This window comes from Balaenoptera physalus (assembly GCF_965194825.1).
Source record: "Balaenoptera physalus genome assembly, chromosome: 5".
In the NCBI taxonomy this organism is placed as follows: Eukaryota; Metazoa; Chordata; class Mammalia; order Artiodactyla; family Balaenopteridae; genus Balaenoptera; species Balaenoptera physalus.
This window is the reverse complement of record NC_138884.1, coordinates 97652676-97669619: the sequence shown is the minus strand read 5'-3', so window position 1 is coordinate 97669619 and position 16944 is coordinate 97652676. Positions and strand designations below refer to the sequence as shown.

At 35.5% G+C, this 16944-nt stretch overlaps 1 protein-coding gene and 1 pseudogene across 7 annotated transcripts in view; one reads left to right on the top strand and one right to left on the bottom strand.

Annotated features, from left to right (window-relative positions):
• Positions 1–16944, bottom strand: part of LOC309662122 (ras-related protein Rab-5A pseudogene) — a 226389-nt pseudogene that overhangs the window by 68561 nt on the left and 140884 nt on the right. The gene's annotated exons all lie outside the window — the stretch shown is intronic.
• Positions 1–16944, top strand: part of TBC1D19 (TBC1 domain family member 19) — a 161348-nt gene that overhangs the window by 79383 nt on the left and 65021 nt on the right. For all 6 annotated transcript variants that reach the window (XM_082464561.1, XM_082464559.1, XM_082464564.1 and 3 more), the window contains 3 exons: positions 8281–8353; positions 11290–11328; positions 12849–12961. In XM_082464561.1, coding sequence (XP_082320687.1) covers positions 8281–8353; positions 11290–11328; positions 12849–12961 — 225 coding nt within the window. The remainder of the gene's footprint in view (positions 1–8280; positions 8354–11289; positions 11329–12848; positions 12962–16944) is intronic.

The window sequence follows — 16944 nt, the reverse complement described above, 5'->3', positions numbered from 1 at the left end:
AGAGATTGCCAGCAATACCAGAAGCTAAGAGAAAGACATGGAACAGATTCTCCCCTAGAGCCTTCAGGAAGAGCATGTTAATATCTTGATTTTGGACTTCTAGCCTCCAGAACTGTGAGAATGAGTTTCTATTGTTTAAAGCTACCCAGTTAGTGGTACTTTTTGTACCACTGGCAGCCCTAGGAAACTTATATATAAATATAAAGCATATAGATGGTCCTTGGAAAATAGTAAGCAGTATATAACTATTAAACATTACTACTACAACTTTCATTAAAAAATAATTTTTAAGAAGTTATTTTTAAAAGATGTTAGAAGCCCTATTAGTAGCTGTTTATACAAAATGATATGGCTGTACAGAAGAGGAAGTGACAGATTCTTTTCCTAGAGGTGGTGGGAGGTCTTCTCAAAGGTACTGCCATGTGAAATAGTTTGAAGGAGTTTGCTAGATAAAGAAGCAGGGAAAGGATAATGTATGAAAAGCTTTAGCATGTGCGTAAGTGGGGCTAATTATGCCTTCTGTCTGTCTGAGGGGACCTGGAGCTGGTGTGGATTCATTCTTAGCTATTGGAGAACCAAAAGCCTGTGGCAAATTTTTAAAAAATTGTGACTATACCTAATGTCTGCAGGCATGAGGGATAGTTGTCCCCATGTTTCCTCAACCATGTGACCTTGTGATAATGAGTCTGACCTGATGATGCATGGTTTATCTGTAACCCTGATCTGTCTGTGTGAATACTGAACTTGGTGAGACTCAGTGAGTCTCATATGATGCCTCAGTAGATGGCCCTCAAACCTAGTTCACAGTGTTAGGGTTAGACTTATCCATATCAAAAGGGACCCACGCAGCCTGGAGGTAGCTTTGGAGGGCAGGGGATCGGCTCAGGGAGCCTGCTGAACTCCCAGGCCTGTTCCCTGCCCTCCAAGCCCCCCTGCACCTGCCTTGGCCACACTGGTCTTTGGGGGCACAAGAGGGAGGCTGGGGAGATCAGGAGAGGCAGGTGGGAGGGGCCCTCCCAGACTGGAAGAGCAGAAGAGGAGAGGAGAGGAGGGCGTTTGCCCCGCCCACTCAAGCCAGGAAGCCTGCTGGGCTCACAGGTGAGGTCACCTGCTCTCTGAGACCAGAGGAAGGGCACACCTGGGCACCTTCTGTTCCTTGAGCCTAAGCCCCATGCCCCACAGCCCCCAGGGCCTTTTCCAGCCTTGTGGGTCCTAAGTATAGTCCCCGCCCACCACCCAAACCTTGCCCTTGCTTAGGCCCTGCACTCCACAGCCAAGACCTTTCCCCCTGTTTTTTTTTCTTTTCCCTCCTCTTTTTCACTATTGCAGTACTGATGTATCTTTTGATTGTTGATTCATCTATATTTTTATTTTTGTATTTTTTCTAACATATCTTAATTTCCTAGTCTAATTTTATTTTTTACTTTGCTATTATTTTATTTTATTATTATTTTTTTTTTGCCGCCCCACGCCGCTTGCGGGATCTTGGTTCATGAGCCAGGGGTCAGGCCAAAGCTCCTGCAGTGGGAGGTCCGAGTCCGAACCACTGGACTAACAGAGAACCTCAGACCCCAGGGAATATTCATCAGAGTGAGATCTCACAGAGGTCCTCATCTCAGCACCAAGACCCAGCTCTACCCAATAGCCTACAAACTCAGTGTTGGAAGCCTCAGGCCAAACAACCAGTAAGACAGGAACACAATCCCACTCATTAAAAAAAGAAAAAAATGAGATGGCAAAAAAAAATGTCACAATGAAGGAGCAAGGTAAAAACCTACAAGAACAAATAAACGAAGAGGAAATAGGCAATCTACCTGAAATGGAATTCAGAGTAATGACAGTAAAGATGATCCACAATCTTGGAAATAGAAATGGAGGCACGGATTGAGAAAATACAAGAAAAGTTTAACAAAGATCTAGAAGAACTAAAGAACAAACAAACAGAGATGAACAACACAATAACTGAAATGAAAAATACACTAGAAGGAATCAATAATGGAATAACTGAGGCAGAAGAATGAGTAAGTGAGCTGGAAGACAAAATGGTGGAAATAACTGCTGAGGAGCAGAATAAAGAAAAAAAGATTGAAAATAATTGAAGACAATCTCAGAGACCTCTGGGACAACACTAAATGAACCAACGTTCAAATTATAGGGGTCCCAAAAGAAGAAGAGAAAAAGAAAGGGTCTGAGAAAATATTTGAAGAGATTATACTTGAAAACTTCCCTAACGTGGGAAAGGAAATAGTCACCCAAGTCCAGGAAGCACAGAGAGTCCCATTCAGGATAAACCCTAGGAAAAACACACCAAGACACATATTAATCAAACTAACAAAAATTAAATTCAAAGAAAAAATATTAAAAGCAGCAAGGGAAAAACAAAAAATAACATACAAAGGAATCCCCATAAGGTTATCAGCTGAGTTTTCAGCAGAAACTCTGCAAGACAGAAGAGAGTGGCAGGATACACTTAAAGTGATGAAAGAGAAAAACCTACAACCAAGATTACTCTACCCAGCAAAGATCTCTTTCAGATTGGATGGAGAAGTCAAAAGCTTTTCAGACAAGCAAAAGCTAAGAGAATTCAGCACCATCAAACCAACTTTACAACAAATGCTAAAGAAACTTCTCTATGCAGGAAACACAAGAGAAGAAAAAGACCCACAAAAACAAACCCAAAACAATTAAGAAAATGGTAATAGGAACATACATATCGATAATAACCTTGAATGTAAATGGATTAAATGCTACAACCAAAAGACACAGACTGACTGAATGGATACAAAAGCAAGAGCCATATATATGCTGCCTACAAGAGACCCACTTCAGACCTAGGGACACATACAGACTGAAAGTGAAGGGATGGAAAAAGATATTCCATGCAAATGGAAATCAAAAGAAAGCTGGAGTAGCAATACTCATATCAGATAGAATAGACTTTAAAGTAAAGATTGTTACAAGAGATAAGGAGGGACACTACATAATGATCAATGGATCAATCCAAGAAGAAGATATAACAATTATAAATGTTTATGCACCCAACATAGGAGCACCTCAATACATAAGTCATATGCTAACAACCATGAAAGGAGAAATCGACAGTAACACAATCATAGTAGCGGACTTTAACATCCCACTTACACCAATGGACAGATCAACCAAACAGAAAATAAATAAAGAAACATAAGCTTTAAATGACACAATAGACCACATAGATTTAATTGATATTTATAGACCATTCCACCCAAAAGTGGCAGAATACACTTTCTTCTCAAGTGCACATGGAACATTCTCCAGGATAGATCACATCTTGGGTCACAAATCCAGCCTCGGAAAATTTAAGAAAATTGAAATCATATCCAGCATCTTTTCTGACCACAACGCTATGAGATTGGAAATCAATTACAGGAAAAAAACTGTAAAAAACACAAATACATGGAGGCTAAATAGGGCACTACTAAATAACCAAGAGATCACTGAAGAAATCAAAGAAGAAATTAAAAAATACATAGAAATAAATGACAACGAAAACACGATGACCCAAAACCTCTGGGACACAGCAAAAGCAGTTCTAAGAGGGAAGTTTATAGCAATTCAATCTCACCTCAAGAAATAAGAAAAATCTCAAATAAACGATCTAACCCTACACTTAAAACAACTAGAGAAAGAAGAACAAAGAAAACCCAAAGTCAGTAGAAGGAAAGAAATCATAAAGATCAGCAAAGAAATAAATGAAGTAGAAATGAAGAAAACAATAGCAAAGATCAGTAAAACTAAAAGGTGGTTTTTGAGAAGATAAACAAAATTTATAAACCCTTAGCCAGACTCATCAAGAAAATAAGGGAGAAGACGCAAATCAATAAAATTAGAAATGAAAAAGGAGAAATCAAAACTGACACTGCAGAAAAACAAAGGATTATAAGAGACTACTACAAACAATTATATGCCAATAAAATGGACAACCACGAAGAAATGGACAAATCTTGGAAAGGTACAATTTTCCAAGACTGAACCAGGAAGAATTAGAAAATATAAACAGACCTATCACAAGTAATGAAATAGAAACCGTAATTAAAAATCTTCCAACAAACAAAAGTCCAGGACCAGACGGCTTCACAGGCAAATTGTACCAAACATTTAGAGAAGAGCTAACACTGATCCTTCTCAAACTCTTCCAAAAAATTGCAGAGGGAGAAACATTCCCAAATTCATTCTACGAAGCCACCATCATCCTGATACCGAAACCAGAAAAAGATATCACAAAAAAATGAAAGTTATAGACCAGTATCACTGATGAAAATAGATGCAAAAATCCTCAACAAAATACTAGCAAACAGAATCCAACAGCACATTAAAAGGATCATACACCATGATCAAGTGGGATTTATCCCAGGGATGCAAGGATTCTTCAGTATATGCAAATCAATCAATGTGATACACCACATTAACAAATTAAGGAATAAAGACCATATGATCATCTCAATAGATGCAGAAAAAGCTTTTGACAAAATTCAACACCCATTTATGATAAAAACTCTCCAGAAAATGGGCATAGAGGGAACCTACCTCAACGTAATAAAGGCCATATATGACAAACCCACAGCAAGTAACATACTCAATGGTGAAAAACTGAAAGCATTTCCACTAAGATCAGGAGCAAGACAAGGATGTCCACTCTCACCACTCTTATTCAACATAGTTTTGGAAGTCTTAGCCACAACAATCAGAGAAGGAAAAAAAATAAAAGGAATCCAAATCGGAAAAGAAGAAGTAAAACTGTCACTGTTTGCAGATGACATGATACTATACGTAGAAAATCCTAAAGATGCCACCAGAAAACTTCTAGAGCTTATCAATGAATTTGGATACAAAATTAATGCACAGAAATCTCTGACACTCCTATACACCAACAATGAAAAATCAGAAAGAGAAATTAAGGAAACACTGTCATTTACCATAGCGACAAAAAGAAAAAAATACCTAGGAATAAACCTGCCTAAGGAGGCAAAAGACTTGTACTCAGAAAACTGTAAAACACTGATGAAGGGAATCAAAGATGACATAAACAGATGGAGAAATATACCATGTTCTTGGATTGGAAGAATCAATGCTCTGAAAATGACTATACTACCCAAAACAATCTACAGATTCAGTGCAATCCCTATCAAATTACCAATGGCATTCTTCACAGAATTAGAACAAAAAATTTTACAATTTGTGTGGAAACACAAAAGACCCCGAATAGCCAAAGGAATCTTGAGAAAGAAAAATGGAGTTGGAGGAATCAGGCTCCCTGACCTCAAACTATACCACAAAGCTATAGTAATCAAGACAGTATGGTACTGGCACAAAAACAGAAGTATAGATCAATGGTACAGGATAGAAAGCCCAGAGATAAACCCATGCCCATATGGGCACCTAATTTACAACAAAGGAGGCAAGAACATATAATGGGGAAAAGACAGACTCTTCAATAAGTGGTCCTGGGAAAACTGGACAGCTACTTGTAAAATACTGAAATTAGAACACTACCTAACAGCATACACAAAAATAAACTCCAAATGGATTAAAGACTTAAACGTAAGACGAGACACTGTAAAACTCTTAGAGGAAAGTATAGGAAAAACACTCTGACATAAACCACAGCAAGATCATTTTTGACCCACCTCCTAGAGTAACAGAAGTAAAAACAAAACTAAACAAATGGGATTTAATTAAACTTAAAAGCTTTTGCACAGCAAAGGAAACCTTAAACCAGACAAAAAGACAGCCTTCAGAATGGGAGAAAATATTTTCAAATGAAACAACAGACAAAGAATTAATCTCCACAATATACAAACAGCTCATGGAGCTCAATCTCAAAAAGACAAACACTCCAGTTAAAAAAATGGGAGGAAGACCTAAACAGACATTTCACCAAGGAAGACATACAGATGGCCAAGAGGCACATGAAAAGGTGCTCAACATCACTAATTATTAGAGAAATGCAAATCAAAACTGCAATGCGGTATCATCTCACACCAGTCAGAATGACCATTATCAAAAAATCTAGAAACAATAAATGCTGGAAAGGGTGTGGTGAAAAGGGAGCCCTCCTGCACTGTTGGTGGGAATGTAAATTGATACAACCACTATGGAAAACAGTACAAAGATTCCTTAAAAAACTAAGAATAGAACTACCATATGACCCAGCAATCCCACTACTGGGCATATAACCTGAGAAAACCATAATTCAGAAAGAGTCATGTACCACAGTGTTCATTGCAGCACTATTTACAGTAGCCAGGACATGGAACAAACCTAAATGTCCCTCGACAGATGAATGGATGAAGAAGGTGTGGCGCATATATGCAATGGAATATTACTCAGCCATAAAAAGAAACAAAGTTGATTATTTGTAGTGAGGTAGATGGACCTAGAGTCTGTCATACAGAGTTAAGTAAGACAGAAGAGAAAAACAAACACCGTATGCTAACGCATATATATGGAATCTAAAAAAAAAAAAAAAAAAAAAGGTACTGATGAACCTAGTTGCAGGGCAGGAATAAAGAGGTAGACATAGAGAATGGACTTGAGGAGATGGGGTGGGAGGAGGAAGCTGGGCGAAGTGAGAGTAACATCGCCATATATACGCTACCGAATGTAAAATAGTTGGCTGGTGGGAAGCAGTAGCATAGCACAGGGAGATTGGCTCGGTGCTTTGTGATGACCTAGAGGGGTAGGATAAGGAGGATGGGAGGGAGGCTCAAGAGGGAGGAGATATGGGGACATCTGTATGTATATGGCTGATTAGCTTTGTTGTGCAACAGAAACTAACACAGTATTGTGAAGCAGTTATACTCCAATAAAGATCTATTAAAAAATAAATTAATTAAATAAAATAAAATATTGGCTATATCCCCTGTGTTGTACAATATATTGTTGTAGCTTATTTATTTTATATGTAGTAATCTATATCTCTTAACCCCCTATCCCTTTCTTGCCAAAAGGGAATTTCTTGAAACTGAAATTTATTAACTCTAAAGAGAAGTTGCTGACTAATTCCTGTTCACTAATTCAGTGTTGTAGAGACAGCAGGTGGGAACTAGAACTCAGTAGTGTGGTTCACTATTTACTGACTCCCCACTGTTATGTGTCACTTAGCACTGTGCTAAGAATGGGAGGTGCAAGTGTGTGTAAGAGATAGTCTCTGTCTTCCAAGAGCTTCAGGCTAATGAGGAGATGGACAGTCAAAAGATAATTTCAATATGGTGTGATTATATGCGTTGATAGAGGTTGAAAAAGGGTAATACATGTTAATAGAGAAGGAAATCTGAGATTAGGGCCCAGGTCTACTGACATAGAGTAAAAAATATCCAAAGCAGTGAATTTTTACCACTTGAGTCATTAAAAATTGGTAACATAAGTTGCAGTGCTTTTTAAAAGTATAGATTAAAAGTAGTTTAGTTAAAAATTGAAATATAAGGGCAGTTATTTAAAATTGATACAAAAATGAAATGTGTGTATGTTAGGCTGAATAACTGTCTTATGAGGGACACAAATAAATAATCATAGATAATTATGAAGGATTAAAACTAATTCCATTTTTTAAAGGAGAAGGAAGTTTGGTTTTAGCAATTAGAATAGTAACAAAACACTGAGGCAAATATTAATAGAAATATTTAATTACTTAGGGAATAAAAATAATGTGAATACTATGGGGTTGTTTTTTATATATTTATAAAACAACAGACAAACATGATTACTTTCCTTAGACATTAAGGAAGTAGAGGAAGTCTGGAGAATAAATCTAATTTATTCTTATTTTAGCAGAGTACTTGATAGTCTAATTTTACTTAAAAATTAATTTAAGTTGTTTTGGATATTTGCAGTGTTTATTTGATTAAGAGCTGAGTGAAGTACAGTACCATAGAAAGCACAGATACAGAATTATATTGGTAATTTTAGACAATGAATTTAGAAAATAAAATTGCTAAGTGCTACATATGCTGTATGTGTACGTATGTTTCAGGAGAGATTTAAATTTTATTATTCTTTCCTCGGAATAATTATTCCTTACTTTTACTGATTAGTTTGTTACCTAAAAAGGGAAAATTTGGACTAAAGCATTACTATTTAAAAGTTCAATAGTATTCTTTTCTTCTTTAGATATTTGAATGAAGCAAAGATTTATTTTACATTGTGATTTTCATTTAAGTTGATGTTTAGGTGAAGGTGATTTTTTAAAATAATGTGTAGCAAAGTCTGAGATGCATGGTAATTCTGTGTGTTATTTTTCAGAAAGAATTCTTTGTGGAACTTGGCTTAACTGCAGGACAACTTGGTGTAGATGACTCTACACAAGTGCCTCCTGGTTAGTATTTCTCCCATATGGCATATACTAAATGAAAATGAGAGTGAGGTTAAGGTTTATCTTGCCATTTCCAAATTAATATAGTAACTTTTTAATATCTGACAACTAACATGCTTTTTGCCTCTCTTCGGTTACTATTAATTATTGAATAGAATCTTATATGTTACAATTATTAGAGTTCAACTAGATTTTGTCTCTTTATCTGAGGGTCTTTAAAATAATTTTGAAAACTCATTAGACATATGTAAGTCATTTTGTTGGCAAAATTCTAAGAGAATGGCTCAATAAATTTGCATGAATTGGACACATCTAATTAAATTACCACCCAGATAAATAAACTGAAGCCCCTTCCTACCATCTTTCAATCTTTATCCCCTGTGTCAAGGATAACCACTATTTTTACTGTTCAAATCTCATCTCTTGCCTCCTCACACTGTCCCTCCCCCTCCTGCTACTCCCATCCCCACTTCCACACACATGTGTGTTCTCTCTCTAATCATACTTGAGAAACTGCTGCAAATTTTCCAAGTGTCCAGATTGATGGCTCTACCTCCTCTAAATCTTCTGCATCATGATCATCACCATCACCATCATCTTTAGAGGATTTCAGCAGATCTTCAAGTTCCTTATTGGTAAGGGTTTCTCTATACTCTTCTGTATGTTCCTCAACATTGTCTTTGATCATGTCAGAGAAGCCTTCCCCACCAAACTTCCCTTGCAACATTCAAAATACTACTGACTTCTGTGTCAGTAGTGGAGAAGCCCCTGAAATCACTGATCACCTCACTCCAGAACTGCCTCCAGCATGCATTGTTGCTCTTAGGCCTTAAGGCATCTACAGCCTCTGCAGGAAGCAAAACTGCACCTGCACTTGTGAAGCTCTTTCGTAAATCGATAATGCTGCTCAGTCAGGGTTAGCATCAGGGGCAGCACGAAACCTCCTGAAGGCGAAGTAGGTGTTAATTCACCTCAGTGCGCTGCTGCGGGAGACAGGAACATCACATCCACATGCTCGCCAGTGAAGCAGAGAACGTCAGTTATGAGGAGGACCTTGAATGGCAGCCCCTTCTCTTCATCCCTTTACTTCAGGAATGAAGCACTGATGGAACCTCTCCAAGAACAAAATGGCCATCGCCCAAGCCTTCTTGTATTGCTAGAACATGGGCAGGCAATTTTTGTTTTTGTTCTTAAGGGCCTGGGGATTGCTTGCTCAGTAGATGAGGCCTGGCTTGATCAGGTGACCTGTTGCATTGCCACACAGCACCAGCCTAAGGTGATCTTTCCAGGCCCTGAACCCTGGGGCCTGCTTTGCACTCTTATGGATATAAGTACGATTGGGCATCTCCTTCCAAAACAAGCCCATTTCATCACAACTGAAGATTTGCTCTGGAAGGTAGCCATTCTCTTCTATAAGTTTTTTGAGCTCTTCTGAGAATGCTGAAGCTGCCTTGGCATCAGCCAATGCTGATTCTCCCATGATCTCTAAGTTCTTGAGGCTGTAGCACTTTACATAGTTAGCCAGCCATCCCTTACGAGCCTTAAACTCCTTCATTCTCCTCAACCCCGTCACAGTAGTATTCACAGAGGCTAAGTGCTTTTTCACACATCATTTTGCCATGAACAGGGATATGCTTCTGTGACATGTCCTCCAGCCACATACTTGACGCCTTTGCAAGCATTTTGTCATGAACGAGAGACCATTTTTGCTGTTGTAGGGGCAGCACAAACACTTCCAAAAATTTCAGCTTCTTTCTGCTTTATTTTGCAAATGCGCAGTTTGTTCTTACTGACCTCATGGCCCGCCTTGGCAAGAAATATGCCACTTTTCAAAAGATCTAAGATTTTAATTTTCTTGTTGAGAGATAGCACTTAACGCTCCCTCTTAGCCTTTGAGGGATTGTTTAGCTTTTTAAAAAATTATTATTATTATTATTTTTAACGTCTTTATTGGAGTATAATTGCTTTACATAGCTTTTGAGGGATTGTTTTGACTTTCCAAGATGGCTGTACTGATTTACACTCCTACCACCTTTGTATGAGAAGCTCATTTGCTCCATTTCCTTTGCATTTAGAATTGTCAGTCTTTTTCATTTTAGCCATTGTGATGGGTGTGTATTTCATAATGGTTTTAATTGCATTTCTCTGGTGACTGATGTGGTTGGGCATCTTTTCATATGTTTATTGGTCCGTTGGATTATCTGTTTTGTAAAGAACCTGTTCACAGCTTCTGCCTATTTGTGTCAGATAGTTGTCTTTTTTAAATTGACTTACCGGGAGTGCTTTATATGTTCTAAGTACAAGTCCTTTGCTGGATATATGTATTGCAAATATAGTCTTCCACTCTGTGACTTACCTTTTCACTCTCAGTGGTATCTTTTGATGAACAGATGTTTCTTGGTTTTAATATGATCTAGTTTAGGAGGTTTTTTCCATTATGATTGGTACTTTAAAAACAAATCTTTGTTTCTCCCATACAATCTTTTTAAATGGCATTCGTATAGTGGGATTACCTACATAGTATTAAGGCTTTTATTAGATTTGCTTTTTGGTAGAATAGAGTAGAAGTAGGGGTTTTCAAATAAAGCTATCAATAAGTTTTGTTTTGTTTTGTTTTTAGGAAAAAAAGTTAAAGATGAATGGACAGAAACATTTGTGTTGTGAGAAGATATTCTATATTATTTTAACAAAGGAAAATTAGTTTATCAATCTTTTCTTCTGATTAAATATACTTCCTTTTCATTTCTACAAACTTGAAATAACTTAGAAAAAAGATTTTTCTACATATAAAGATAAATATTCTTATAGTTTCCTGGAGAGCCATTCAGCTTTGAAAATAATTAAAAGCATCAACACCAGAAAAAATTTACATAATATTGTTCTAAATGTGGCTGATTATATTTGTGTCTAATAATTTTATTTTATTTTATCATTTTTAGAACTTTTTGAAAATGAGCATGTACGTATAGGGCAAAAAGGTAAGCTTTTGATTATACTTATTTTAATTTCTGAAAATGAGATAGTCTCAAGTAAATGTCTGTATCGTATACCCTCAACTAAAACTTAATCTCTGAGAAGCTAAAGACCTAAAAAGGAATAAAATTTAACAATGTAGATAAAACAATGGGAATCTTTATAAAGAGGGGAAATGCATCAATTTGGCTTTATCAATAAATGTCAGATAAAGAAGTACACAGATGGTTCACTAAAAAGGAAATGATAAATGCAGGCACGCGTTTCTCAAGGATATTAGCTTAATCCATTCAACAGTAGAATTTCATTTTAAAATCAAAGAGCCAGATTCTCTCTTTGATGTGCCCACACCCTTCTCATTAGTGTTAATAGGAATATGCTCCTGCATCAGGAGAAAATAATAACTGTCACACTTCCCAGCGACTGTTCACCATGGTAGGGCTTAATAACTGAAGCAGCTGTTAGCGTTCTGGAGAATAAATTTTCCCCATCTTTTTAAGATTCTTTTCCTTATTTTTATAAATCCTGTTTTGTCTTTGAAATATGAAGTGCAGGTAAGTCTTTGTGTCAGAATAAATCTTCTATGGCAATTATATTATCATGTTCTAAACTCCCTATTCAATTTTTCAGAATCCTATTTATTTAGAAGACTGCATTTGTATGATTTGATATTTTCATAAAATACAATTGCAAGTTATCATGTGGTCCCTTTGTTTCATTTTAATTTAGTGTAAGATTTTTTTCCTTTTTCTTTTAAGAAGAAAATATAAGAAAACAAAACTGTTTGACAAATATCAGCAGTTGTCTAGTATTTCTTCTTTTGTTTTTATTTTTTGGTTTTGTTTGATTGTTTTGGAGGGGCGCTTAATTTCCAGACTTAATAGCTAGTATTTTCATTAACATAAAGATGAAAACAAAAGGATAATATATTAATTTTGTGAACTTGACTGCTTATGAATAATTTTTGGCCTTTTTAAAAGGTTACCAGATCTTTTTTGTTTTTACTTCTTTAAAAATTCCTCTTTTCTGTTGATTTTGGCAGATAGCTAAAAAGTCATCTAATAGAATGGATATCTACATTCTTTAGAATTCTCAGTCATAATACTTCAAATAACATACCACTTCCAAATACTAGAACATTCATGACTTAGTAGAATATGCATAAGAAATTTAGGGTTTCTGTAGCTATGACTTCATGTGATCATGAAATCCAAAAATTATTCTATATATGCATCACAAGTTTCACATCCATGGAGCTATAGTTAAAGCACAGTGAAATCAAGGTACCTACATTAAAAACTTTCACCTGGTTGGGTAGGAGGTGGAGGAGCTTACGGCTTGAAACTTACAGGGCTGTAAATAAGGCCACATCAAAAATCCGAGAGTAAAAGACGATTGTCAAGATATGATGCAATTATGTTAGACATAAAGATGAAATGTTAGCTTACCAAAAGATTTTTAAAGATTTCAATGTTATTTCTTACATTATGAATTTTCTAATGAGATTTTAATATACTTTTGACAGTTCTATCAGAACAAGATAGTGCTGCTGCCCAACAGTATATCAGACAAGGAAGTCCCACAGCACTGAGAGCTGAATTATGGGCTCTCATTTTGAATATTTCCAGCCAACCTGAGGTAAGAAGAAAAAGGACGGGCCAGATTTGATATTTGTTTTTCAAAGACCTGCATTCAAAGTAGAAATATTTTTTTCTTAGTCTAATATTTACTCCCTTTTTAATTTTCAAATTCACTGTAGTTTAGAGATAAGATTAACATATAATTTAATCACTGTGTGCTTAACATAGACGTTTTTGTTATTAATAATTAGTTGGATAGTGTGAACCTATACATACAACAGAACAATAAGTAAAATGTTAAGAAGTGGAGTCCACCAATTTAAATCAGTGAAGATGTGTGGTAGAACTGGGAGTTATAATAGGGAGAAATAAAGATGGGCAGCTTGATATATGTAAACGACTACTTTGTCCCTACAGTTACTTTCAAAATATGCACGATTTTTATGGTTTTAAAAATTGACAGATTATGTGGGAATGTTATTTTTCTAAGCATAAGAACATTTTATTTTAGGAAATAAAATGAATATGAAGAGAAATCACCAACAGACAGGTAATAGATTCAGTAAAGAAAAAACTCTAAGACATTGATTCTTTTTGAAATATTTTGGAGAAGTTTTTTTTTTTTTTTTTTTTTTTGCTGAAGCTCACTGATCCTATAAGTCATCTATTTAAAGATTTTAATAAATAGCAAACTAATAGTTCCTTAACCTAGCGGTTAAAAACATGGGTTTTGTTTAGAATCATATGACCTAGTTTCAACTCCTAGCTCCCTCAACTTATTTGAAATAAGTCATTGAGTGAGTTAAATATCTTCAGACTGCAACTTACCCATACTTAGATATAGGTAATAATTTTTATATCCCAGTGTGGTTGAAAGAATTAAATGAAATCTATGTGAGTCTTTTATTAACACAGTACTTGATGTAACAGGTCACCATTGATGGTAGCAATAATAATTACATATTACATGTAATTATGTTATAAATTAATTTTAATTTATAATAATGCAGTTTTTAAGAAAATCAAACATTATTAACATATATTATAAAAACTACACCTGTAACCTTTGCAAACTATGTATGCATGCTTGTGTGTGTGTGTGTGTGTGTGTGTGTGTGTGAGTGTTTTAAATCTTGCACTCTGAACAGCACTATCAAAAATCACTTGCTTCCTTTTTGAAAGAATGAACCTTGTGATTTATTTTAGAGCAGTTTTAAACCAAATGATACTGCTGATGTTTTGAGGTGACACTTTAAAAGTAACAGTTTACAAAACAGTTTTGAGTGTACACTGGGCATTTTTTGTGAGTGTATCAACTCTTGTAGAAGAGGTAGTAATTCTTGTCCTGACCTAACTGTGTAGATGACCTACCAACTTCACTGATCAGGAGCTAAGTTAGCAAGTCCTGTCTCTGCAGAGGAACTACTACCATTTCAAAAATAGATTTAGAATTTTTCCAGAAGTATAGTTGTAGAATAAAAGTAGTAATCCCAGATAATGATTGTATAAAGTTCAAAGGCAGTTTTTACACTTGAATTCTGGAGTTAAGTTATCTTGATTTTCTATATTCAAAATGACAAATCTGTAAATGAAATTAATATGATCAGAAGGCAATCTTGATTTTATTGAATAAAACATTTTCTATCACTTACACTTATTTTCACTGTAAAAGTGTGACCTGGACAAACTATAGTGGTTCCGAAATAATTGTTGTAGGTGGTACATTAGAGGGTGGAGGGGGAGAGAGTGAGAGACGGAGAGAGGGAGAATACTTACTTCTTATGAAGAGTACTTTATCAGAACTTTTTGTTCAATTACTTTTCAATCACTTAAAATAAGCTGCACATACAAATGCATCATAGTTGAGGAGTTAGAGAGATAAATGGAATATTTCAAATTTCACACTCATAAAGCTATTTTTAAACTCTTACCTCAATAGAAAGACTTGGGATTTAATGCTTTAAGTTCCTAGCTGTTAATTTATTTAGTACTTTTACTAGAACATTATTTAACTTTGATTTTTTTCTCTTTTTAAGAACATATGTGATAAGTTTAAAAGAATTGCTTTTATATATTTTCTTTTCTACAGCTCTCTAGATCTCTGGATCAAAATATCCATATATAGTAAACATTCATATTTAAATTTTTTTGCTTAATTTCAGTTTGCTAATTAAAAGTAGAAAATTGTCTTATACTTTGCTCTAGGTTCTTGCTTACTGATAAGATAGCCAAGATGAGTATTAACATTTAAGATTTCCTTTAGTGATTTCGCAATAAGGTTCTCCACAACCTGACCTAAAGGTCTGCAATAATGCCTGACCATCCTAGATCTTTCTGGTCAGCTCACCTAGTCTTCCCAGTGCCTGTTTCTGTCCTTCACTCTCCTCAGCCACTTATTTCAGAGTCTTAGCAAAAGATCTCACCTTCTCCTAACCAGAGAAAACAGAAGTCATCAGAAGGAACTCATTCAAATTCCTTCCACCAAACATGTAAACTTACTTGCATCAGCACCTGTTCTTGCCTCTACTTTTACATCTAAACCTTGTGCAAGAAAAATCTATGCTAGATGCTCCTACTTCCTTAACCCCATTAATCACTCAGTCTACCATAGTCTGGCATACACCCCGCTACATGACTATAACTGTCCTAGCTAAAGTTACCAAGGAACAGTGGATACATTTTAGTCTTTACATCTACTGCATTTGATACTATTATCTACTCTGCCCTTGAAATATTCTTGGTCTTTAATTTAGTTCATCCTGTTTTCTTAGTTCTTCTTTCCCTCTTTTTCTTTTTCTTTTTTTTTTTCTTTTTTTTTAAGTCTGCATTTGGGTTCGCCTGCTAGACCTCAAGTGCTTGTATTTCTCAGAATTCAATTTTGATCCTCTTTTCACCCTGCACATTTTCCCTGGACTGTCTCATCCACAGTCACCTTTTCCATAATGGCTTCAACTCTGTTTTCAACCAAACTTTGTCTTAAGCCTAAAACTTTTATTTCCAGTTTCCTGTAGAACTCTAATACATGGTCTGAAAGTGTATCAGACTCATGATATCTAAAAGAAAAGGTATAATCTTTACCTCAATATGTTTGTGGTCATCCAAGAGATGCTGAATTGTCTCTCTTCCCACCATGCTGTTCTCTCCCTGAAAAAAAAAACCTTGTCAGACTATTATCTTCTTGGATATTCTAATTTTCTTTCATGTACAGTTTATTCCATCACCTTTTTTGAGAAGGCTTCCTATCATCTCCTTTACCTTGTCTTCTCCCAACTCCATCACTGCTACTCTTAGATACTTCCTTCATTTTTCTCCCAGCATAACCAGTGCAGGAGCAAAGACCTAAAGATGGAGAAACATATACCATACTTCTTACTTTATTTGGCTGCCTCCCTTTCTAGATTGAGTACCTGAGGACAGGGATTTTTTTCTTCTTCATCATCTGTAAAGTCAGTATCTTGTACAGTGAGTGTCTGGAAATGGCCAGCTCATCTAAATGCTTAATGAACAATTAAGTATAAACTGTTAGGACTGTTCTGTGAGTTCTTTGACTTCCTGAGAGTATATTTCCTTTTTTCTTTAGTTAAAGAGATAGTGTAAGTCTGCATAAAATATAAAATAGATACATATACTAAAATTTAAATATTCTCTAATGCTAAAAATTTGGGCTATTTTGCTTTTCAAAGATTGCTTTTTATAATCCTAATTTATTATTGTTAAATATCTATTTTGCCAAAGCTTATACAAAATACTCTTGAAATATCCTATTATATTATTGGTAATTGTTATATTTCATAAATTCTTGTTTTATAATGTCTTTGGTATTAGGGTAATGCTGGCCTCATAGAATGAATTAAGAAGTATTCCCTCTGCTTCTGTCCTCTGAAGGAGATTGTAGAAGACTGGCAGAATTTCTTCCTTAAATGTTTGATAGAATTCACCAATGAGCCCCTCTAGGCCTGGTACTGTCTGTTTTAGACAGCTATTAATTATTAAATCAATTACTTTAATAGATGTAGGCCTATTCCTATTGTCTGTTTCTTC